Consider the following 26,288-nt stretch of genomic DNA (forward strand, 5'->3'; position numbering starts at 1 on the left):
CTGGGTGCGAGAGAGGAGAGGGAGAGACGCCGTGCAGCCTTTGGATTGTGAGCTTTAGATGCCAGCTACGCTAAGAATAATGTTTTTTTAAAAAACAATTTAATTAAGAAGAGAAAAATCAAATAAAATAACGAACAATTATAAAGTTTATACAAATATCTTATGGGCATTAAAATAGGAGTGATAAATAAGAAACGCTGTAATATAAATTTATGTATTTAAAATACATATCTGTATTTTACGTTAATAAAAATAATCCAATCATGTCATATTTTCATCTTTTTAAAAATTTCTCAAATAAAAAAACTACAAAACTGATTATAGTATTGGTTGAATTTTGAAGAAGCAGTTCATACGAGAAACTGGAAATCCAGAACATTCTGGCAGGAAGGGGAAAGACTCAAGGCCACTGATGGTAAATGAAAGGCACGCTGTAGGGAAACCTTACAGGATACACCATGTACACTCACACATTCATGAGCAGCTGCATTTTGCTGCATAAGCAGAGGCAAAGGTCCCATCCACCTGCCTAACATACTGCATTGTGTGATGCTAATATATGCAATACACAAAACATGCCTTTTATTCCTGCTACTGAAAGTAGAGGGTTTTGAAATATGTGCTTAGTTTGGAAAGCAGAGTGGAAACAACTGTGGTGCCTCCTTTCCCTGAGGTCTTGGTGCCATCAGGAGGGATTTGTGCTTTGGCCATTACCTAATTGGGTTCCATGACTTTTGGCTTGTTTTCCTGTTTCAGACTCTGCAGCCTTCGGCATCCAAAAGTGAGTAAGTGGCGTGCATATACATCACTCATCAGCCTGTTTGTGTCTCAAACACTGTAACAGAAGCACCGTGTTCTGTTCATTTTTCCAAATCAACCCTAGAAATGCCAGACCTGATATGGGTAAATCAGAAGGTACAGTTGTCACTGAGGTACTTGGAGGAACTGCCAGTTTTATTGTTTATATAATGAACACATGCACAGAAATGATACCATAGTGAAAATACTTGGTTTATAACACAATTTTGTCATTTGTTTCATTTTTATATTTAATAAGCAGAAAATTCATTCAAAGGCAAACAAATGGCAAATTTAATGCCCCTTTGCCACAAAGCGCAAACCTTAGGCTTAGAAAAATTTAAATGGAGAATATGCCACTTGTCAATTTTTGCTTGCTAATCCATAGAAGCGGGTCAAAACCTGGGGCACTTATAAAAACAGGTAGACATGGGAAAAGAGCATTAACACTGATCTCATTACCCGTAACCAGGATACTTTAGAAAGCAACACAATGAGCAGTTATGATATGAATGTGACAACTTGGACCATGGAGATGGCAAACTGCAAATGCAGGACTCCTCTGAGCCCAGCCTCCATTAACACAGTTATGGAGGGCTCTTGGGACACAGACGGGGATTCTTGTGAGTTCATTCTTCTTTTCAGTGATGCTCATGTTCAGCTTCGGTCCCTCCTGCCTGGTGTTTCTTGGATCTGGCGGACAGAGCAGATTCCAGGGTGTGAGACAAGTCTCCCGTACAGCAGCACATGACCTGTCATTAGGGGCAAGCAGGGGGCGGAGCCAGTGGCCAGGAGGGGCCATGTGTCGTAGTGAGGGTACTCACTTTGGGTATGCTACACCCCGCTTCCTCATTGTCATCATCCATGCTTCTCGCATACCCAAAATTGATTTCTTCACCCCCTGCTGTCTTGAAGCGACCACTGCATCTGACAGTGAGAGTCAGATTTAGAGGTAAAAGCAAAGACTGAGTCAAAAGGAGCATCAGATTTGGAATAAGATAGTCAGAGTCTGACCCAGAGTCAAAAGGAGAGTCAGAGTTAAACCAAGAGTCAAAAGGAGAGCTAGATAGGATAGCCAGTCTTACCCAGAGTCAAAGTTTGAATGACCTACAGTCAAAAGCAGATTGAGAGCTACATGCTGGTACAGAATGGTCTAGATCAGGCTTTACAAACTCACAGAAAATAGATGTACACACATTACAACAGGCACAAAAACAAGCTTAGGTGACACTTGCACATTTTACTTGGCTGGCTGCTGGGCTGACTCGGGGCGCTCCCCTTGCATTAAATCATCTGTGACCTCGAATGCCTCTGTGCTGGAGGCAGACGTACTGCCCTTCACTGTAGCTCCATGCATTGATCAAGTGTTGGTCGAGCTAGCTGGGGGGTCCGTGCTCTCGAACCCGGAACAGGACATTTACAGGTCTTCACAATATTCAGTAATAGCTTTAGAAGCTGTGATTTTTTCCATTGCTACACAACGATTTATAGCCGCTCTGCTTGCAAGAAGGACTAATTACTTCCTAGAAATATGTTCACCAGTCTAAACAGTGTCAGCATGCCACCAGAAGAGGCAGAAGATGACAAAGAAGCTTTTAAATAAGGAGGAACTTAACATGAATATGCACATTATTTCAGTGAGGTAGATACTGCAGGGAGGAGAATACTTGGCATGCAGGTGGTGCACGAGGACCCCTTGCAGGGAACACTGGGAGGTGACTGCTGTACACGCACCAACGAGCTCATCAGCGTAGCCAGCGGTGAAATGGAGCCAATTACTGCAGGCACAACAACATGAAAGCAGCCCAGTCAGGACCTTATAAATGGGCTTGCAGTGGCTGTACACGACTACCATTCAAATCACAGCGGTCCAATAACAGAGTGATTTGCCCCGGATCAGCCACCAGATCAGCAGACCGTGACTGCTCAGTCCCCGGGCTCAGGCATTCATCACTAAGAAATGTTTATATCTACAATTGCACTCCTTTTCTGTGCATTTATAGACACTATTTTCTTTATCACCTTCCCCAAGGCATAATTTTCACTTTTGTCTGCATTCAGTTTTCCATTTCCAGTGTTCCTTCTATATCTGCCGTCACTCGACGACTTCATCACGAAAACGTGCTATGCTAATAAGCTAATTTGCTTGATTAATTGTATCTCTCCCTTCAGAGACAGTAATGCGATGGGGATTTGCCATACTTCTCATGTAACCCCTGGAGTGCCACGGCTTGCTTCCCCACTTTGGATTTGAATGAATGGATGTTGCATTTATACAGCACTTTTTCAAACAGACAAAGCACTTTACATAACCAATGGGGAGCCACTTCAACCACCAGCACTGTGCAGCCCCCACCATTCTGCGGCAGAACACTCACCACACAGTAGCTAAGGTGGTGAGGGGGCAGGAGAGAATTCACCTATTAGATACAGGGGATGATCAGGAGGCCAGGTTTCATAGGGCCACAGTGGGCAATTTTAGCCAGGATATCGGGGTACCACCCCTACTCTTTTGAAAGGTGCCCAGGGATCTTTTATGACCTCAGAGAGTCAGGACCTTGGTTTTACATCTCATCCAAAGCATGGCATCGTTTCTACAGCACCGTGTCCCCATCACTGCACTGGGGCACTGGGATCCACACTGACCACAGGATGGGCTGACCTGTTGGCCACACCAACACCTCTTCCAGCAGCAACTCAGCTTTCGTAGGTGGTCTCCCATCTTAGTACTGGCCTGGCCAAAAACCTGCGTAGCTTCAAGTGGGTTACCTGGTCTGAGCTGGAGGTAGCTCCTCATCATCGTCATCCTCTTCCACCTCTGTGAGAGGGCTGGGCTTTTTATGACCCATCTCAGTAAGTGCCCCACACCTGAGAGAGGCGGCCCCGGGGGTGTGGCCTCTCCGGCCCCTCTTGGCAGGGCTGTTCTGCTCTTCCCCCGGCTCCAGAGCGGCTGATGTTGCCTGGACTTCTCCTGCCTGGAATCTGGAGTCTGTCACTCCAGCGCTGACAGCCCTCCTATGGACACACTTAGGCCTCAAAGTCCAGCCCACATTCTTGTCCCCCTCCCCAGTAGCTGCTCTTCGCTTGAGACACTGCAGCTTCTCCCCACCCTGCAGAGAGGAGGTACGGGAGACATAAGGTGCTGTTTGTTGTTTAATTCCAGCACCTACAGTACCTTAATCAGGCCAACACCCATTTCTCTAGAAATAAGCATAGTAAAAACAGTGCCATGTTTTTCCCGTGATACACTGTCTATCATTTGCTAATGTTTTTTGTCATTTATTTTCAGAGCTCTTTTTCGCACACAAGCACACAATTTGCCATTTGAAACCTGCAGCACACGCTGATGTTCCAAGAACAACTCGTACTGAATCTCATCATTACTAAAAATATAACGCGATACAAAATGTTTTCTTTGAATCTTTCCCACGTCACCTTGGATACAGAAGACTAACAGAACTGACCAGAGCCCTTTCAGGACTGATTTATTCTCACGCTTTGACCATGTCAGTGTCTGGTTCAGGGTTGGAGGACCCAGTACCCTGAGCAGGACGGAGTCATCTCTAGCTCTCCAGTTGCTCTGCGTTCCTGGCACCAGAGAGGTCTTCACAGAGGAGACTTCATTGTACTCACAGTGCTTCACCCTGAAGGAAAATCAGGCGAGAGGGATGTTAAACAGGAGGAAATGACCTTATCTTTATGAGGGATGCACACAGCATTATCATACATTACTGCCTTGCAGGGCTGTGCATCTAAAGAGCTGTTTTAGCTGGGATCTCACTGCTAGCTGAAGGGACTCAATTAAAAGATGTTTTTTCCTCCAGTGGGACAGCGAGGCTGTACTGGCTGTGCAACGCTCTTCACCTGTCCCTGCCAACAGCCCAGATCAAAGCAGCGAACCAGGAGCATTAGCATAACCATGTGTTAAGATTCTGACCCTAATGGAATCATGAGCACTGGGTGGAATAGATTTCTGTCAGGATCTAACTTGTCCTCTTGGTTCCAGTCAGCTCCGTCCTTTCTGTAACACATCACAGTAGCAAGCTCCATCCTGACCCATTAAATCCAAGCACCTTGTATCAACAGTGGGGAAAATAATTTAAAAGAGTGAAGAGATTGAAATGCAAGGTGTTGATGTCAGTGGACCCCCCTAGATAAAATACACAATGACAAATAGCCTCCATACTATTACTTTACAAACACAACTGGACCGTTTACACAAGGGGACTGAATTGCAGCTGTGGAAAGGCAAAGCATGCCCAGCTCTCAGTAGCAGCCAGATACCTTTCATTGTCTGCAAGTACACAGCATGACTAAGCCGTGCATTAGAAAAACACCATGTTCAGTGAAAGGCATTCACAGAAATAGGGCTGATAATGAATCACTAATTGTGGGCCTATAAAGTCACAACACTATTTATTTCACTCTATTACTAGCTATACAAAAACCCTCACTGCACTTCTGAATTGCAGTCCTCACAATGCCATTTACAGGCTGTGATATTTATTCAGCTCTACAGCAGCTGTTATTTCAGGCCTTCTTTTTTGTTGAATTGTGACCCCCCCCCCCCCCCACCGCCTACCCCCCCAGGAGGTGAGTGGGCATGCACTGACCAGGTTTGGTGCCAGCCCAGGGAGCTGTCACTGCACACCGTCTCTGTCCAGGGCGGCTTGGTGTGCGGCTGCTTGGCTGTGGCGGGTACGGTCTTGTTTACTGCCCCAAGGATGCTTGCGGTTCTAGGCTGTGGGGGTGGGGAGGATGGACAACTGGGCCATGGTGAAAGAGAGGGAGTCTGGGGGGGGGGGGGGGGGGGGGGCTGAAGGTGCTTGCAACCAGGGAATAAATCCAATGAAATATCCTGTGAATGACAGGTTTTTGGAAGGTTACCTTTCCCAGATTGATAAAGGACTTCATTTCCGGAGGAGGGTGACTCTTCATACTGCTGATATTCTGCAAGATATTAGGGACAAACTCAGTGTTTAACTGCACAGTAGAACAACCTCGATTGATTACTAAAGAAACAGCAGCTGAGACTTTAGAACAGCATGGTGAGTCAGTGGATGCGTCGCACCTCCCGTGTGGGATTCTAGAATTAGCCTTTACTCTTGGTGCTGCATGCAGTTAGGCCAAGCTCTCATATACCAATGGTGTGCATGCGTACGTGTCCCTTATGCTTTACTGGAAAGGGTCTGGGGCAGTGGGGGTTGGGGGGGGGGGGAGTCCCTTGACAATATAAATTGCCATTGGTGACCACTGAAGATTCTGATGATAATTGAGACTCTGTATTATTTTTATAATGGTGAATCACACAAAGCTCTGAGAAGCAGGCACACCGCACCGTGTCAGCATGGCGGAAGTTTCTGGCAGGCAGGGCGGGACCTTTGGCCGCTTCCTGGCTGTAGGTGTTGCTCCTCGAGATGATGCTCATGGCTACGTTACACACGGTGTGCAGTTTCTGAGCAGACAAACGAGAAACATAACATAAACAAGGAACAGCAAACACTGAGTATTATGCTCCATAAAATAGGAGTGCCTGTGGCCTGTGACGGACTAACATCCCCTGCGGGGTATCCCAGAGCCCCGTGATGGACAGACATCCCCTGCAGGGTATCCCAGGGCCCGGTGAAGGACTAACATCCCCTGTAGGGTATCCCGGTGCCCTGTGACGGACTAACATCCCCTGTAGGGTATCCCAGAGCCCTGTGACGGACTGACATCCCCTGCAGGGTATCCCAGAGCCCCGTGATGGACAGACATCCCCTGCAGGGTATCCCAGGGCCCGGTGAAGGACTAACATCCCCTGTAGGGTATCCCAGTGCCCTGTGACGGACTAACATCCCCTGTAGGGTATCCCGGTGCCCTGTGACGGACTAACATCCCCTGTAGGGTATCCCGGTGCCCTGTGACGGACTAACATCCCCTGTAGGGTATCCCGGTGCCCTGTGATGGACAGACATCCCCCGCAGCGTATCCCATAGCCCTGTGACAGACTGACATCCCCTGTAGGGTATCCCAGGGCTCGGTGAAGGACTAACATCCCCTGTAGGGTATCCCGGTGCCCTGTGACGGACTAACATCCCCTGTAGGGTATCCCAGGGCCCGGTGAAAGACTAACATCCCCTGTAGGGTATCCCGGTGCCCTGTGACGGACTAACATCCCCTGTAGGGTATCCCGGTGCCCTGTGACGGACTAACATCCCCTGTAGGGTATCCCGGTGCCCTGTGATGGACAGACATCCCCCGCAGCGTATCCCATAGCCCTGTGACAGACTGACATCCCCTGTAGGGTATCCCAGGGCTCGGTGAAGGACTAACATCCCCTGTAGGGTATCCCGGTGCCCTGTGACGGACTAACATCCCCTGTAGGGTATCCCAGAGCCCCGTGATGAACAGACATCCCCCGCAGCGTATCCCATAGCCCTGTGACAGACTGACATCCCCTGTAGGGTATCCCGGTGCCCTGTGACAGACTGACATCCCCTGTAGGGTATCCCGGTGCCCTGTGACAGACTGACATCCCCTGTAGGGTATCCCAGTGCCCTGTGACGGACTAACATTCCCTGTAGGGTATCCCGGTGCCCCGAGATGGACTGACATCCCCCGCAGGGTATCCAAGTGCCCTGTGACAGACTGACATCCCCTGCCATGTGATGACTGGAACAGGCACCAGGTCTGGTTGGAAGATTGATAAAATACTAATTCACCCTCCATAATACAGTTACCATTTCTGTATGCTGCAGGATAATTCTATACCTGGAAATTATTTTATCTACAGATAGTTTGAACCAGCTACTTGTTATGTAAGATAGCAGACAACTTAAAGTGTTTAGCAGCAATGTTTTCACACGAAGCTGGGTAAACATTCTTTTTAAAAAACTGTTGTAGAAGATGGATCAATTAGATGTTTTAATGCCTTAAAATATACGGCTTATTAAAGTTTTCCTGTTTTACTTCCAGTATGTTTCACTAGTTTCAGATTTACATCAAATATGTTTCTCCAGTATAAGACTGTCAGTAATAAACACCCAGTTCACTAATGGAAGTTTTATGGTACATTTTACACCACCTATATGGAGAGACTGATTTAAAGGTTTTAAACCTTTATGGGTGTTCGATGTTCACTTCTACCTCATTTGTCTTGGGGTCATCTGGTGTCTGGCCCCATTTCGCCCATTTAATGTTCTCCACCAACTTCCGGATGAACGTGAGACTGTTGTTCTCCTTTTTCACCATTAGGATGTCAAAAACAAACCGCAAGCACCTGCAGATAATGACAGACCAAGCAGGGGTTGTTTCAGTCCCGTCATCCTGGAAAGACCAGCTGTTTCAAGGCCACATCTGACCATAAAACTGCACAGAGCATGAACTGTGACCCAACCACACTCTCCTGGTAGCTACATATCATGCACATAAACAATAAAAGCTACAACCACAACATCCATAAAAGCTTCACCATGTTCATTGCCAGTGCTCAGGGGCAGATTAACGTCTCTGGTGGGCCTTCCCTGACATTGTCAGGCCACTTGAGTTATTTTTTGAAGCAAAAGAGAAACAAATTTAAACAAATAAACACAAAGTCAATAATCCATTACTGGGAGGGGATGATGTGGATCGGTGGATCGTTTGGCCAGATTTGATGAGTTTATCTATTCCATTTTTCTTCTCCTGATGTTTGCTAGGGCCCTTGGCTACAGCCTACAATGGCCTGTGCTTTGATCTGCCCCTGACAATGCTCTGAGCTTAAAGCATCTTGCTCTGCTATGAACTGATTTGACATTGGCACCAAGTTCAGCTGTCCTTTTCATTATTCATGACAGTTAATGCCAGGATATATAATTGCCACACAACAGGAGAGCTGACTTAGAACTATTAGAGCTAAATCCTTCGGTGATCTTTCCAGAACTCTTTGTAGATTCCATGAAGCTTCCATTTTTTTGATTGATGGGTTATTATACAGAAATAGTGATTAAAAGCACTGGAAGGGCAAAGAACAGTCATACTCACTCCCTGATTCCTTTCAGCTGCTTAGTGTCCTGTGCTGTGACGTAGTCTGGGTCGTGAGCAAGCAGGTAAATGGTGTACGGTACCACGTACTCTGGGAGGAGGGAGTGCAGCTTCCCTGCAGGGTGCAGGGGGGTAACCAGGGAAGCTCAGTGCGAGTCCTCACCAATAGCCATGAACTGTATCATGAACCGGCTGTTATGTCAATAAATGGCAGTGCAAAAAGCCCAAGATGAGGCAGGCCAGTCCGACGGCACAGGACAGCCTCTGGCTACACACAGGAGGGACAGACATGATTTGGAAGTGAAAGATTGGGGAAAGTGACTGAAAGACACTGATATTAAGAAACAATACATGCTATGTTTAAGGAAACAGCTAAGATGAAATAAGAGTAGATTTTATTTCCTCTGAGTAGAGGAAGGGGGAGGAAAGTGGGAGCCGGGGGCGGTGTGGACCCCCCCGGGCCGCCTCACCGCTGAGGGGGGCGTGCTGCCTCAGGTACTGCCTGCGGACGTGGACGTTCCTGAGGAAGCACTGGCGGGCATGAGCCTGGTGTTCCCTCACAGGGTCCTTGGCGCACAGGGCAAATATGGCCATGTACTGTAGGGGGAGCCGCAGCCTCCGGAGGGCGCTGTGCAGCTTCTGGGTGAAGGCCTGGCGTACCTGGACACATTCGTCCTGAGGAAGACCGGGTCGTTATTAACTCACTAAATCACAGTCACATTTATTAGTAAATAAACATCTTGCACATTGATGTGTAAATGTAATGTTCACTTTATCCATTAATGATAATTGGCTTCTGATTTTTTCTCCTAGACCCAAACTCTTAAGATCTAACCCCTGGTTCCTTTCTGTACATTTGGTTTGTGCCAAAGATCAGATGCCAGTCTTTCATTACCGTTCCTCTCTTATCTGTTTCATTAAACCCGTCTCTGCTCCTGTAGCCTAATAGAGCCGCCATTCCATCCACCTGCCCCATTACAAACCAAATAACAAATACAGACATGTAGACCGAGTAGAAAAAAATGTTGACAGCAAACGCTGCACAGGATCTGATATTATAATACTGTGGCCACTTGTGGTTACTCTGAACACTTGAATGACACAGGCACAGGGGCTGCTGGGAAGGGGGCGTGGCCTTACATTGATGAGGAGCGCGCAGAGCCGGTATTGCTCCCGTGTGACGATCTCCTGGTAGCAGGGCTCCTGTGCCAGCTTCAGCACGCCGCAGCCCGCGGCCAGACGCAGCCTCGACATGTCCAGCTTCCTGGGGGCAAGGCTACGGCTATGACCCCCCCCTCAGCGATGCGGTACCCCCTGCTCCGTAACCTCGAACATTTCAGTCCCCTACCCAGCCACATTATTCCTCTAATCTAATTATTTCCTACAACAACTAGGATTCATTTATGACTTTGGACATACTAACTATTATTTATTTAGATTTTTTTGACAATTGCTCATGACTCATGCATTCATTTTAAAAACATGTCGCATTCAAGCAAAAACAAACAAGCTGGAAACAGAGCGAGGCTCTAATTGCATCCCTCAGCCCAGACAAAGGTTCCTGAGATCTTAGTTTGCATTGACGCACACAGAGGACATAACGCCGGCTTGCAGAAGCATCTAAAACCTGCCCCCGGTTAGCTTTGTTGGGTTTTATGTTTGAATGTATAGCTGGCTGCCCACAGCCTTACCTCAGCCTGCCCACACCGGTCAGGTCCCCGCCGCCCTTCATGACGGCCATCAGCACCTTCAGGATGGAGTTGGCCCACTCACTCTGATCATTTTTCATTCCCAGCAGCCACCTCACCATCAGTTTGATGCCCTGAATCTGGCAAAAAGAAAAAAAAAACCACAGTTGCACATGGGGGGCCAACTGGCGCACCGGGAATGGTATGGGGGAGGGGCTTGGCCTCACCTTCGCCAGGGTTAAGGGAGAAAGTTCATCGTGGGCCGGCCGCAGCTTGGCTGCCTTCTTCCCAGGAATCTGAGTGACAGGAATATTCAAAGATCACCGTCATCAGAATTCATAGGTTGCAAACAGGTAGAAAATTCCTGCAAACTTTCCATTCCATGGGAAGTTAACATGGGAAATTTTAGAAATACTCTATGGGAATTAATGGGTATATATGGGAATTAACAGGAAAATTCTCGGAATTTGGCTACCCTAATATTTGAAGATACCCACAGGGTCATTTAGAATCCGATGTAGACCAGTGTAGTCTTAAATAGATGGAAATGATTTGACTTAAAATGAAGTGTAAGAAACTTTTCAGAAGCACATGGCAAGATCAAACACATATTCATTGACTTCAGCTGCCCAGTTAGATTCCGTCGTTGGGCCAGTGGGTGGTTCCTTATTCTCCAATACTTGATTTTGAAGAGCGCATGAGGGAGACTCCACACATACACGGATGAGTCAATACATAACCCACCCGGTCGTTCATGAGCAGCTCCTTGATGACAAAGTTTGCCACCAGGGACCTCAGTGAGCTGCTGAACTGCCCGGGGTCCAGCATGGCCAGGTGGCCGAGGGTGATGAGGGGCGTGATGAGCTGCTCGGGGCTGCCAGCATCCAGGGCCTGGTGCAGAGGCTGCAAGCAGTAGGAGCAACGTTAGATCTTCACCCGGACATGGAGCACAGGAGGGGAGCCCACTGAGCAGACCACTAGGGCACCACGTGGCCTTCAACTGGCACTGGAACAACAACTCTATGCACCTGACTGAAATTTGTCCAAATCATAGTGGTCTGTGACACCAAACCATATTAGGTCTGGAGTCTATCCCAGGAAACTCAGAGCAGAAGCCACCTTGGTCACAGACCACCACCGAACATGTTATACATATTCAGCATATTATGTACGATACTTTTGTTTCTGTTGTGTTCTTAATTAATAAGCCATGATAGAACTGCCTGTTGAATGCTTGGTACAATTTTAACGACATATTTCTGAACTGCCTTGTGAATTTCCCCAGTGGGGGCCTCAGCCTGGAGAGGGCAGCACTGTTACGTTATACCTCCCAGGCTGGGGGTCTGAATTTGGTTTCAAGTCTGTGTGTGTGTGTGTGTGTGTGTGTGTAGTTTTTCATGGTGAGCAATTCGAAGATGAATGGATGAGTGTCTTCAAATGTTCTAAGCCCTTGTTAAATCAAGCGGGAACTTGATTTACTTTTATTAACTTCAGTACCAATTCAGTGATTGGCTCACAAATAATTTCATTAAAGAAAAGAAAATATTTTAAAGCATGGACGCATCTGGACGCATCTATTAATCATTTAAATAAAAATCCATTGAAATAATTAACAATGTGGCCTTTTTTTTCTTTCCAAAAAATTAAGGATTTTAATTTAGTTTGACAAAATGATGGCAAGTGCTCAACTATGAATTAAGCTGAATGTGATGTGAAAAGTGCTTTTACTCTAACAAGCCCCTTCAATGCTAAGTGATTAAACAAAAACCAGCATGCAGTACAGAGCTGTGGAAAACAATTTCCCCAATGGGGAAAGTAAAGTCTAACTAACTAACAGTTGCCAGAACAAGGATTCTGAAACCTTTGTGTAAATCATGGTGATCTGATGAAGACATATCAAGGCGCCTCTGAGGAAAGGCTTACCAATACCTCATATAACGAAGGTCTGAGATCAGAAGGTCTGTGCAAAATGGCTGATTCATCCCCAAAATTTACCCAATGACAATAGTAGCACTGATTAGGGCACTACTACTCAGGCAGAGAGCCACTCCCAAAGAAGAAATGACAAGTAACTGGATGATTTTGATCAATCTAGGTTGTCTTTATCAGCTCTACCTTCTGAAGGTCCAGTGCAAGTCCAGTCCAGGAGTCCAGTACAAAAACAACCAAACCACCACAACCTATTTCAAGTGATGTGGGGTGCTTGCATGTTATTTTGATTACACGGTGATGGACTTCCTGTCCAAATATTCACATAATATTGGATCTTGAATTGCTTCAATAAGTATTCACAATAATCTGTATTAGAAGAGATGTAAGCCATTTGTAAGATACCCCAGGGAGGCATTAAGATGGAAAGAAAAACAGTGACTGAGATAAAAGGGAACCGTTATATGTTTTACCTCAAATATCTGCGCAAACTGTGCATCTCTGTTGGAGAAGATGGTGTGGATGCAGTGAACTGCGAGCTTGGCCTGTCGAGGCAGCCCCGTCATTGCTTTCTGCTGCAGTAATGGCAGGAGGGCCCTAGAGGGCGCAAGAGGTGGCAATGACTTGAGAGCACCTCCCTTACACAGCCAGAGATCAACAAAGGGGGGGGCATTTATTGAATCTACCACAGGTAAAATGTCTGTAGAGTTAAAACGATGCAATTAAAATGATAGAATCCTAATTCTAAAGGGACTGTAGCTGGGGCAGCTTCCGCTACGTATTTTCACTGCACATATGTTGTTTATTATTCATTTGCATAGTTCAGATTATTCTTTATACTCAGTGAAGCTGAAGTATTTCAGTGTTCTTGTTGCACATGGCCAGTAAAACATGCTGAATCCTGACATATTTCTGTAGTGTTACAGGCATTAAGAAATTGTCTGCCACGTTGTCCTGGTTGTTCCCATTTACTTGTAATTTGTGAAATAAAAAGTTGCCGGTTCTGTAATTAAATGGAGCTCCTTCAGTGTTAGTGTCACATCTCCTGCCCACCAAGAGCCAGAGGTGGACATTTCAGGTCCAGAAAGTAAAAATCCAAACCAGGATTTTGTTTCAACCAACCAGTTGAGTACTCTGTGACTGTGGCTCTTTATGCTCAACTGGTTGGTTGAAACAAAATCCTGGTTTGGATTTTTACTTTCTGGACCTGAAATGTCCACCTCTGCCAAGAGCTGTCCTAAAGCAGGTGGTCATGTGACTGTTTCATTGGCCCCGTGGTGGCCATCCCACGAAAAACGACACGGAGATGAGAGGGTCTCACTGTTTGAGGTGTGGGAAGCTCTCCTCTATCCCTCCACCCGTGTTCCTGAAAATCTGCAGGGCCGCCTCAGCCACCTTCTCGTCACCCATCTTCATGCAGTCCAGCAGCGACTCGAAGGTCTCAGCCGAGTGGAAGGACACGGAGTGCGTGAAGGACAGAACCTGCGGTGGGGAGGTGGGAGGGACCATGTTCACGCATGAATAACAGGATCATTTCCTGGTATGTCATCACCTTCCCAGTCACTTCCTTCATCCCCGCAGGGATCATTATAGACCTGTTACAGACTTTAGGAGAATTATCATTAAAATCAACAGGATATGTCCATCCAAATGTGAGACCCAAGAAATACAAAAAACAAGAAAAACATGATTGTTGATGCAGTACATCTCTACATCCTCACCTGTGGAAGCTGCTGGCCAAAAGTATTAGTGAAGTAAACTCTAGACCAGGGGTCACCAACCTTTTTGAAACTGAGAGCTACTTCATGGGTAATGAGCCATACGAAGGGCTACCTGTTTGAAACACCCTCCTAAACTTATCTAAACTTCATGTACAATAAACATGTTTTAAATGCTTTTTTTTTATATTGTCTTTTTCAAATCTATATAAATGCAATTGTGATTAAAGAAGAATAGCAACAGGATAAAATTAAATTTTAGACGCTGCTCACTGGTGAGTTGTGCTATTTTTAGAACAGGTCCGCGGGTGACTCGTGTGGTCCTTGGGGGCATCCTGGTGCCCGTGGGCACCATGTTGGTGACCCCTGCTCTAGACTGACACCCCCTAAGGTATATTTTCAGACCTGATCATAAGAACATAAGAAATTTACAAACGAGAGGAAGCCATTCAGCCCATCAAGCTCGTTTGGGGAGAACTCATAGTTGTTAAAATCTTATCTAACTCTAATTTAAAGGAACCCAAGGTTTTAGCTTGCGCTACACTAACAGGAAGACTATTCCATACTCTAACTACATGCTGTCTAAAGAAGAACTTTCTCAAATCCATTTTAAAATGTTCTCTCACTCATTTCCACTTATGGCCATGAGTTCTAGTATTTGAACTAATATTGAAGTAGCCATTTGGCTGAACAGCATCCAGACCCATTAGAATCTTATAGACCTGGATCATGTCCCCCCTTTGCCTCCTTTGTTCAGGCTAAACAGATTCAGCTCAGCTAACCTCTCCTCATAAGACATTCCTCTAAGACCAGGAATCATTCTCGTAGCCCTCCGTTGCACCTTTTCTAAGGCAGCAATGTCCTTCTTAAGGTATGGTGACCGAACCTGCACACAATATTCTAGGTGGGGTCTTACCAAGGAATTATATAAATGTAACATCACCTCCCTTGACTTAAACTCCACACAACTAAAGATATAACCCAACATTCTATTGGCCTTTTTAATTACTTCCCCACACTGGCGAGAGTGGAAGATAGAAGCATCAACATACATACCGAGGTCTTTCTCATAATCCATCATATATTAGTCATTACTATAAATATAGCAAATATTAACATATTCATTACACTGTAGTCTTAAACATTTTCCATTAGTTACTAATTTCAGTCAAATGTAGCCCTATTTAGCCTGCATCCTCAGTCTCTAGTTGTGTAACTGCTAACCTGGTGAGCTGATGCTTAGAAATTGATACTGATGAAAAAGTGTTTTTACCCATTTTCAACTGGTGCAGCCTTTTCTGAAATACAATCATTATACAAATATGATTAAAATGAATGGAGTGACAATGAATAGGCAGCAAGGCTTTACATTACTGTTTAGCTCTACATCACATGTGCAGCACAGACACACCCACAGGCTTTTCCTAACTGTGATTGGCTAACTGGAGAAAACTCTAATCCTCATATTTCCCAAAAGACTTAACTGCAGGACTGCACTGACATGTTTCTTTGGCTTAATAAAAACTGAACAGATTTATTCAGTATATACACGGTATTAGCGACTATTAACAAGACGACATCAGTACTCTGTTATCCCACTGTGTAACTGCATTGCTCCACGCTGCTACCATATTACTGCATACACTCACCTACCTCTGCACTGCTTACCTCATTTGCCCCATGCTGTTACCCCATCACCCCTCAGTGTTACTCAGTGTCGATCCCACCCAGTTACCTTCAGTAGCTGCAAACCGCCCCTGACGGCTTGTTCTGTGGACACACCCTCATCTTCATCATTTGCTGTTCCGTGTATAGAGCCGTTCACCTGCTTGATCAGGGCGCTGCATGGGGGCCAGGAGAGGAGGCAGATGTGAGAACTGGAATGGAGCCCCCAGTATTAACAGTGGGGGGCGACCCCTTCAGTCAGGCACCTGATGGACTCTGCATCGATGTGAACCGGTGCGATTCTGCCCAACAGGAATGTCACCATCTCCGCAAAAGGGCTGCTGTACTGTGCAGGATGTTCCAGGGCCTTGGAGATGTCTCTCTACAAATACAACAGAACAGGACAAAAATACAGCAGTATTTCTGTATGCTACAGTAGCACTTAATTCAGTTGGCCAATGCTTTTTTGCATATCCTAACTTTGAGTGGGAGTGCAGTTTTCTCATTTTAAAAGGGAATTAAACTTCTGACCACAAGGTCACAAAATAAAATGTGGGTTCTGTGGCTGAGACTGAACAACAATCCTATCAGCAGGGATCTGAGTCACCCGTCTGCTTAGAAATAAGAGCAGTAGTGTGTTTTCTGTAAGGCTCACCACACAGCCCTCGGCCTGCTGGCGGGAGCAGCATGGGCTGACCACCGTCTCCAGCTGTTTCCGGATCTTGACGTCCTCCTCTAGGAGCTGGGCCAACTTCTTCACAAAGTCCTTGGTCCTGCCCAGGGCCGGCAGGTTCCCTGGAGCACAGCAGTGGCCGTGTTTCCATAAATCTACTCTTTATGACTGTAAATCATCGTTGTTTTAATAGAAAACATGAGAAAACGGGAGTTTACGAAAAGCACCTACTCGTGATGACCATGACTTTGAAAAAAACAGCTTTGCTACATGTTTCTGACTGCAAAAGAAAGAAAAAATGGTTAAACTTTAAACATCTAAATGTTTCAGGTCATTCTATATCTGATTGATACTTGCAACTTTGGGTGGAACATTGGGGGGGGATTGAGGTCTCCACCCATTTTGTCATTATTTTTGGAGTATTTGTGTTGCCTGGTTTTGATTATTGGGGGGGATACAACCTCCCCACCTCCCCAGTGCAGGCATACTCTACACTCTTGAGATACACTCCCTTCCAGCATGAGAGTTACGGGTCACATGCTCTTACAAACAAAAGGAAGTATCAGCCTGATAAACTGAGCATCAGTCACTGCCAGCCAGCACCCTGGGAACTGAATTCATGTAATAAGGGCCACTTAATAGATCCCTCTGCTTTGTTCAAAATGTCAACATATAATGTAACGGAGGGACTCACTTTGGGCTTATCGAGCAGGTCCAGCAGGTCTTTAACGTGACGCCGCAGGACACTCTGACATTTCCACATCTCGTTTAGAGCCCTGGAGGTCAGCACAGCAGAAGCCAGCGGGAATTTCATTTTCACAGCTACACGGGGATTCCTGACAAGCATCCAACCAGCTGGCATATTTTCTACATTTTGTAGAACAGATACTATCAACTATGGCAGCATCCATGGTTATGATATTCCAGGGCAGCCACACCACTCACCTGACGGCATTGACATCCAGCGCTGCATACAGGTAGTAGAGGCACTTCATCTTCTCCGTTGTTTCCAGACTGTGTGGCACCATGTACTGGGCAAAGATCTGCTCGACAAGCACCCTAAAGCAGTGGTTGGGGGGGGGGGCTCAGTACTGGGCAACTGGCTCCGATTCCGGCATTCTGAGCATCTCCCACAGTCTGTTTCTCTCCCATTTTAGCATCTTAACATGTATGAAATTGCAGTGCTGGTGCAGATGACTGGTGCACATTATACAACAGCTGCTAATCCCATTTCCTAAATCGTGCAGTGCATGGTGGATCAATTAAGCAGCCTGTGTTTGACCTTTATTGTCTCATCACTTCCCTCTTCCTTAATCCCCTCTTTCCTTCATCAGGGTCTCTCTCGCCACTAATCTTTCTGAAAAACCCTGTTTTAAGGGATTACCATCTTAATCTTAAAGTGTGGAATTCTGACTCTTGGTTTGCCAGCCTCGTGCATTTTATTTGATGTTTAGATCTTGCTCCATGTTGTTGTTTTGGAATGTTTCCAAACTGACAATAAGTTAGTAGGCCATATAATTAAAAATATATCTGCATATTCCCCAGTTTCTGCCACAGCAGTCTATCCCCATGCCATTTACAGATACCCAGGAGCAATAATATGGTAACACTTTACATAAAGTTGTCATTTATAATGCATTATAATGGTTGGTATAACAATTAAAAAAGCATTAAAGCATCTTCTATTGACAGTCACAAGGCATTATAATGTTGATTATAATACTTCACAAGGTCCAATGAAGCTCTCAACTGTAATGCACTGTAGATACCTTCATAATGCATTATAATGGTCGGTATAAGAATTAATAAAGCCTTACAGCATATTCTATTAACAGTCATATGGCATTATAGTGTTGATTATAATACTTCATAAACTCCAATGAAGCTCGCATCTATAATGCACAATAGATACCTTCATAATGCATTATAAAGGTCAGTATAAGAATTAAGGATGCTTTGTATGGCATTATGAAGCTCTGGAAAAAATTAAGAGAACACAGGACAGTTTTTTGTTTTACTCATTTCTCAATTTATGGGTGTACATCTGTGAATAATATATATTTTTTTTGCAAACTGCAGCCTGGCTCATTTCTCATTAATGAAGGGCTTCTTCCATGCTTTATGGGACTTCAGTTCTGTTTCTAGCAGCCTGACATGAACTGTCCTGGCAGTGAACTTCACATCTGCACTTAATGTTTCCCATTCCCTTTGAAGGTCACTTGATGTCACCATCTGATTCACGAGAAACTGTCGGATAAGTTACCGGTCATCTCTACCATTAGAAAGTTGCTTCCACCCTCTACTTGGCTGGTTTTTGATCATTCTCAGTGTCTCCTGCTTCACCTTGGTCTTGTGTACTGCTGTCTTAGAAAGTTTGAGCCTGGAAGCACCCTGCTGCTCAGCATAGCCTTCTAAGAACAGAACCAGGATTAAACCAGGATTTAAATAATAATAAAAAAAAATATATATATTGAGTGATCTCTTAATTTCGTCCAGAGCTGTATAGTGCATTATAAATGAGAGCTTCACAAAGCATTCATATTGATTAACAAACATGGCTATAATGAGTTATGCCTTTTTATAAATATTTACCGTCATGTTTATAATGCATTATGATTGCATTAAAATGAGTTATGAATATGCTCATAGTTTCTTGTAGACATGGCATTCATAGAAAGTGTTACCAATAATATCCAGAGGCAAAAATATATTACCTTGAAAATAATAATAAGAAAGCCATCAGTGACAGAGGGGAGACACGGCACTTCAGGGGGATGCCGTTCTCAACAATCCAAGTTATATTAATGAGTACTGAAGGGGTTCTGGGACCGGCCGTGGCTGGAGAACAACTAAGCAGCATCTCCTGATCCCTACACTAAGAAGCTGAAAAGCCCAGTCCACAAGCTCACAGCCTGGAGCAGCAGATCCCCACCTGTCCTCCATGCTCTTCTGGTAGTAGATGTGCAGCAGCTTATTCTTGATCCAGGAGATCCGCTCGACAGCTTCTCTCCCCGCTTCCCCTTGCAGTGCGTACTTCCTGTAGATCTGCGCAAGGCCCATCATTGCCTCCTTACGCACCCTCCACTGAGAAGGAAAAGCGCTCGGAGGTGTCAGGACCGGAACGGAGGACAGTCTGGGTCATGGATTCAACACTCTGTGAAATAACTTTCGTTTCCTGCACGTCTAATTAGCAAAACCACTGACTGAGATGCTCAGGGAGTCAGATGGGGCGCCTCCCCAGTTTGAAGGAAAAGCCAGCAGAGGTCAATAATTTGTCACAGAAATAGCTGGCTAAAGGTAGAGGGCACTGGATACACGGTGGGGGGGGTCTAATTGGACATCACCGACCACTGCTCTTTCTATTTGAAAATGCTTTTTAAACAGTACAGTCAGTATGAGTTATGGCCCAATATATTAATTTGTCCCTCCTGTTCCTTAGCAACAGGAATGTCCTTGGGATTAGATTACAGAGAGAGATGGAGTTCGCCAGGAGGGGAATTACAGGCCCAACGGCTTTGTGATGGGTTCATTAAAATACAATGTGTTCTCCCACCGAAGGTGCTGCTGACATCAGCTTGTTAAAGAAAACAGATATAATATGAAAATCATCCATATCACCACTAAATTGCTGTTCGTTTCACCCGAAAAAGGAGCAGCAGCCAGTCTGGGTGCAAAATGACTCATGCAACGGTGCAAAAATGGCAGCATTTCTCTTTCTGGCTGGTAGCTGCTGCGGAAATGAGCTGAAGCAAGAACACATCAGTCAAGCGAGGTTTGCGTGCAGCTCCCATCCACAGACACCTGAACTAAATTTAACCCTATTAAGCTGTGCAGGTGTATGGCGGCATGACCTCAAATCTCCTGGGTGGTGTGTGTGTGTGTGTGTGTGTGTGTGTGTGTGTGTGTGTGGACTATGTTTATATTACAGTGTTCCTCAGAATGTAATAAAAACCTGTTATTTTGACATCGTGGGGACCATTCAGGTCCCTACAACAATCTGTGAATGCAATCAAAAAATTTAAAATGCCCAAAGTCTCATATTTTGTTTGGTTACTTATGGCTATTGGTTAAGGTTAGAGCTGGGTAGAGGTTAAGGTCATCATGTTGAAATAATTGTTTTCCCCATAGAAATAAATAAAGATATAATTAGAAACCTGTGTGTGTGTGTGTGTGTGTGTATCTGTGTGTGTTTATGTGTGTACATGTGTATGTGTCTGTGTGTACATGTGTGTGTATGCAGATTGTATGCTTTCCCTGTGTTTGCACATGTTTCCCCACCTAAGCAAGCAGTTCGGTTAACTTGGTAATTCATAAATTTTGTGTAGTGTAGTGTAATGTTATGTAGTGTAGCATAACATAGTATAGTATAGTATAGTATAGTATACAGTAGTATAGTATAGTATATGTGCTGTTATGTTGCACCCTGTTTCATGCCCTGTGCTTCTTGGGCTCACCGAGACCCTCCACTGTGATGGGTTCATTAAAATACAATGTGTTCTCCCACCGAAGGTGCATTAGCAGCAGGATATAATAGATATAACATGGGAATCATCCATATCACCATTAAAATGCTGTTCATTTACCCAAAAAGAGCAGCAGCCAGTCTGGGTGCCAAATGACTCATGCAATGGTGCATTCTGACGTGCATGGATTCATTCTGAAAACTGGATGGATGAAAGTTTTAAAGACTAACCTTCTTGTCCAGGGTCCTTTCACGCACAAAACTCAGCAGGTGGTCATTGACGAGGGCCAGGTCCTTCTTGGCAGCGGTCACAATCGACACAATGACGTTGTGCCGGATGGCCTCTTCGGGGTCATGTGACCGACCCCTTAGGTGGTCTGGAAGATGGAAACGCAATGGTAATGGAATCATGAATATAATAGTGGCCTTCAAATAGTGAAGCTGGCCTTCAAATTTCAGGAAGGATGCACTTAGAAACCATAAGCATTCCACAGTATAAATGTGCATTACATGGTCTGTAAACTGTGCATGAAAATCATAGACCTCTCACTGTAGCAGAGTGGAAAATCATAACTACCCCCTACACAGAGAAGCTTGGCGTAGTACCAGTGATCTGCAGTGCTTCCTGTAGCCCCAGCAGCTCCCCTATTAGTAACTTTGCTCCAGAGCAGGTACCTGTGAGATCTTTGGCAAGGTCTGGATGGTTGATGAGGCAGAGGCTGGCAAATTCCACACACTCCAGTCGAACAGGAACATGGATGTCATTGAACCTAACAGAGACATCAAAATCAATGGACCAGTGTAGAAATCATTACCAAGCACAGTTTACATTACATTATAGACAACACTGTACAGCTTAAATCTTATTCTCTTTTCTTTGTATACAATTATTTTTTGTCTTTATAAGCATCAGTGAACCATTTGAATCCCAGATATTTCTAATTGGCATCATGCCTTCTAATCATTTGAGGGTTAGCTGACTGAGATACAAAGCTGTATGGATAAATAATCAGGTTAATAAAAGGTTAATAAAAAGCTTAATGTAGGTTAATAAATAATAATAAAGCTCTACCTTCCAAGAAAGAATTGCCAAAGGGACTTGTTCTGTGTTGCCAGTTCGGATTCTTTTGCTCCGAACATTTTGGTCAGAAGCTTGACGACCTGAAGGCGCTGGTCGCTGTCACAGCTCTGTAGGAGCAGAGCATAAAGCCTCACTGAGGGCAGCTGTAAGAGCTGGGCTACTGCGGCTTTTTACAACACGCACAATGAAAACAACACGCCCAAAAAGCACCATATTGGCTCCAATTTGTGTTATTTGCAGATACCAAATAACATCCAGATACATGCCACAATCTAATTCTGAAAGGATAAAATAACAAACACACAGAAGCTGACTGGCACGAGATCAGGGAGATCGCAAAATCAGCTCATGCCTCACTGGTAACTGAGGTTAAGTCACAATGCTACAACAAACACCAGTTCTGGAGCAAACATCCAAGCCTTCTAAGCACCAGATAAGCAGAGGAAATACAGGAACGTAAGACATGTTATTTGCAGTGTTCCATAATTCGAAATGTGAGGAGTATAAGCAGTGATTATACGGTAAACTATACATTATAAAATGAAATACATGAAATACAAAGAGACTATTTACACATGCTAGAATCCGAATTAAAATACGTAGATATAAAAACAAGTGTAATTTATTTTCTGCTTATTTACCTCTGAAAATGAATAATGCTTAGCCTAAACACACCCTTTGTGCATATATGAAGAATGGGACTGAGGTGGGGGGGGGGGGTCGCACCTTTAGCTTGAGCTCAAGCTGGGGGAGCACAGGGAAGATAAGGCGACTGTCGATGCTGTAGAGCTCCAGGATGAGGTCAAGGACGTGCTCTGAGAGGTGGCTCACGGACGGCTCGCCCAGCATCAGCACCCGGGTAAAGAACTGAGCAGAGCAAAAGCCACACATCAGCATCAATGGGGGGGGGGGGACTGAGCCCAAATTCACTTTCAAAGCAGAGTAACTACTGTCAGGAAGAAAGTCCAGTGCATCTCAATTAGTTTAGATGAACCAAAATTTTTTAAACTATATATTTGAAAACCAGTTGTAACTAGTTAGTGACTGCTGTAACGCATTTGTCTGTGGATGACTCCTGCCTACTCTTGTAGATTTTATGAAATGCCAAATTACTGTCATCTCAATTCGTCTTTATATTCTGTCAATACTGGAAAATGGTGACATCTGGTGCTGACAAGCCATGCGACGCTGTGCATGAGAACGCAACAGCTCTCACTGCCAAGCAGGCCACTGTAAGATACACGGCACAGATTGCTGCTAACCTAGGAACCCTAAAAAAACTTAAATTACAGAGGAAGGCTGCATTATCACCAGAAAACTTGTGACACATTATGCCAAACTTTCCAAAGTTTTAACGGGTATAGCTGGGAATATGACTTCAGGCAGGAATTACTCTCTTTCCGGGAACGCTACACGACAGAGTGAGTGAAAAATACAGCAGTTGGGAGGTAGCAGTGGATGCCAATTTAGGCCCAGGAATGCGGAATCAATGCTCTTGTGCTGAGGCGGCACCCTGCTGTAGTGGTGATCAAGCTCCAGTCCAAGCCAAACTGCTACCTGCACTTAACACTCTGACGTCAGGTAGGAAGCACCATAGCCTGTGTAGACTTGATGGATTTGGTGTCATCAGCAAAAGCCTAGAGTCAGATTTATGAGAAGGTCACTTTACATTGGTGATGCAGGGCTCGATGGCCTGGGCAGTCCTCTTCAGCAGGGCTTTGGCCAGCTCATAGGGCTGCTTGTGGAGCTTCTGCAGGGACACATTAGGCAGCCAGAAGGTTCATGGTGCAGAGTTACACGTGTTATGTGAGCGTGGGAGCAGTGATGTGGGGGATGCAGCCAATGCTCACCTTGCGGCCCGGCACCAGGTTAACCAGCACAGTGTCCAGCAGCTCCTGGGACACGGTGTCCCCATCACAGATGATGGATCTCATCACCTCCACCATGTGTATCTGTACTTTCTGCTTGTGGCTGTTGCTGCAAGCAGAGGTGAGGGGCAACACACATATATTTACAAAGTGACATAGCACATTACAAACGTATGGCTGTCAAGGGGTCAGCTGGGCATAAGTGCAAGACAAGACATGGCAAGATAAGATAAGATAAGATAAGCTAAGATAGGATAAGATAAGATAAGATAAGATAGGATAAGATAAGATAGGATAAGATAAGATAGGATAAGATGAGATAAGATAAGATAAGATAAGTTAAGATAAGATAAGCTAAGATAAGATAGGATAAGATAAGATGAGATAAGATAAGATGGAACTGTGCTGTATATGTGTAAAGCGACGAGTGCCAGAACGTGTAAACACAGGCCTGGTACATGAGTAAAGCAGTACTGGAGAAAGATCTTCCAAGCAAAGCAAGAACCTAATAAAATGGCTATTCAAAACAGTGGGAAGTCCAACATTAAGATCATCCAGGGGACACGGAGTGGTGTCAGGCTAGTTGAGCTGTTCCTGGAATAGATGGGTCTTGTGGTGTTTTTTTGAACATTGGGAATCCACGACAACTAATAGAAGGTTTTAGCTTAAGGAGCAGGTTGAAGCCCTAAAGCATTAGGAACCATGTATTCTGTTGTAAAGGGAAGAATATAATATTAAGGTTACGCGAAAGGACATTTATTATATAAACACCGGGTTTCAGAACCTGGGAGCCTCAGTATAAAATAATGATGGGAGAAATCCAAGACATACACAGGACAGACAAATATTTTCCAAATGAGATAGAAAACACGAGGACAAGTTAGGTGACTGAGCAGTTTAACCAAATTCACCACTGTCAGTATTGGTTTTGGTGAATTTATTGTAGGAGGGATTTTCTGGGAGTTCTGCCACTTACTTAATCACTTGGAACAATGTCTTATAGAGCTGAGTAAAGATCTCATTGCTGTCCTCAAGCTCGAAGCAGATGTTGTAGGACTTCGCCCAGGCAATGTTCTATGAGGTACGAAATGAACAGTCTAGTCAATATTCTGTTCTGAGATGCATCTGCAGCATGAAACCCAATGGCCTTCTCTCTGCTTACCTCAAGCAGATAAAAGTATTGGTTGAACTGCACACTTTTTGTGTCCTCAAGTCCTGTCAGCTGCTGAGTGATGAACATGAATATATCCTGAAAGGCAGGATAAATAAGACATTCATCAATACAATGCAAACTGAGTCAGACAGCTTTGAATAATATGGCCAAATGTTATCCATCCATCCATTGATCCATCCAAATCAATTGATCCATTGAACCTTCCAAACATCCATCCATGGATCATCTAAATCCAAATCTTGATCATAAAGCAGCGTGCATCCTTCTAAATCCAGCACAGAAATCACAAAAACAAGCCCACAAAGAATAAAGTGCATAAATGACATGAACACAGAAGAACTCGCCTTGAGCTTCTCGGGAGAGGTATAGCGTGCATCGGGTCTGTAGATGCGGAAGATGTCGGCCAGGCCACAGGCTACCAGCAGCCGCACATCCTTGTCTGGGTGCTTGAGGAGGAAGTCGGAGGCCAGGTGAAACGCCAATTGGAGATAACGCTCCTTCTCCTCCTCTGAGTCCTGGCCCGTGTCTGTGAAGGTCTTCACCACCATCTGGAGAGGAGAAAGGAGACCAAAATGACCACTCAGAGACCGAGAAATCAGTGTAGTCAGAGGACAATAGAAACACCATATAAGGCCAAGCTACTACCAGAAATTCACCAAAAACAACAGTCAGATTAACATCTGTCATTAGCAGCTGCCGTCCCAGAGCCACAGCAGACAGGGGGTCATGGTTGACAGCATCTTGTTTTGTGTTTTTCTCCTCCATCTGGAGTTCTCAGGTGCAACATTCAGTGCGGATCTTCTCAGTGTTCCTTGATTATTGAGGGACAGTGCAAAGCTTGGTTTGTTTTCCCCATGCTAGCAATCCCAAGAGGAAGACCTTCTCCAAACAAGCAGCCTGTCTCTCTCCACTTAACTGACAGGCAGGTAAGGTCAGCCAACACATACACAAGTGATCTGGGACAATTATGAAAAACATCTTCTGTTGTTTTATTTGATGATCCTAGATATTATTTCATATGTTGACCTGAAACTCATAATACATTGTAATTGGTTAAGGATGAATAAATAAAAAGTCCTAGACATTTTTTTTTAAGTTGAGTTGCATAACTTTTTTGGTGCTTTGTTTTAAAGCAATCAATTTGTTCTCCATGTTCTGGAGTTCTGGATGTTATTTGTTAACATTTTATTTTGTTTTATCTACAGATTGTACATCAAATATATCACAG

General features: G+C 44.7%; 1 protein-coding gene across 5 annotated transcripts; it reads right to left on the bottom strand.

The window, feature by feature from the left end:
- Nucleotides 1–953: 953 nt before the first annotated feature.
- Nucleotides 954–25,704, bottom strand: pds5b (PDS5 cohesin associated factor B). 5 transcript variants are annotated; one of them, XM_023826012.2, is made up of 32 exons: nt 25,405–25,703; nt 25,049–25,135; nt 24,863–24,960; nt 23,869–23,995; nt 23,688–23,768; nt 22,745–22,885; nt 22,010–22,125; nt 21,613–21,707; nt 21,169–21,314; nt 19,408–19,559; nt 17,421–17,534; nt 17,170–17,251; nt 16,707–16,755; nt 16,458–16,597; nt 16,069–16,184; nt 15,873–15,978; nt 13,741–13,901; nt 12,893–13,016; nt 11,235–11,393; nt 10,718–10,786; nt 10,494–10,630; nt 9,943–10,066; nt 9,273–9,477; nt 8,803–8,917; nt 7,927–8,059; nt 6,137–6,253; nt 5,686–5,748; nt 5,412–5,590; nt 4,340–4,442; nt 3,568–3,908; nt 1,623–1,719; nt 954–1,491 (listed from the first exon to the last, which is right to left on the bottom strand). In XM_023826012.2, the coding sequence occupies exons 1-32, from the start codon at nt 25,606–25,608 to the stop codon at nt 1,456–1,458; spliced, it is 4,017 nt and encodes a 1,338-aa protein (XP_023681780.2). In that variant the 5' UTR covers nt 25,609–25,703; the 3' UTR covers nt 954–1,455. The 5 variants fall into 5 exon arrangements, 3 of the variants coding, with proteins under 3 accessions (XP_023681780.2, XP_023681779.2, XP_023681781.2); XM_023826011.2 differs by having other exon boundaries at nt 1,623–1,725; XR_002839979.2 differs by having other exon boundaries at nt 1,446–1,491; nt 1,623–2,576; nt 25,405–25,704.
- Nucleotides 25,705–26,288: the final 584 nt, after the last annotated feature.

Source organism: Paramormyrops kingsleyae, chromosome 17, assembly GCF_048594095.1.
Source record: "Paramormyrops kingsleyae isolate MSU_618 chromosome 17, PKINGS_0.4, whole genome shotgun sequence".
Lineage (NCBI taxonomy): Eukaryota > Metazoa > Chordata > Actinopteri > Osteoglossiformes > Mormyridae > Paramormyrops > Paramormyrops kingsleyae.

Bases quoted from the DNA above. Each gene is read 5' to 3' on its own strand.
- pds5b (XM_023826011.2), bottom strand. From the start codon at position 25,608: ATGGTGGTGAAGACCTTCACAGACACGGGCCAGGACTCAGAGGAGGAG. The intron at 17,535-19,407 runs GTGGGGATCTGC...CCACTGCTTTAG, and splicing joins CAGAAGAGCATGGAGGACAG to GGTGCTTGTCGAGCAGATCT. The intron at 16,756-17,169 runs GTGAGTCCCTCC...TTTCTTTTGCAG, and splicing joins ACCTGCTCGATAAGCCCAAA to TCAGAAACATGTAGCAAAGC.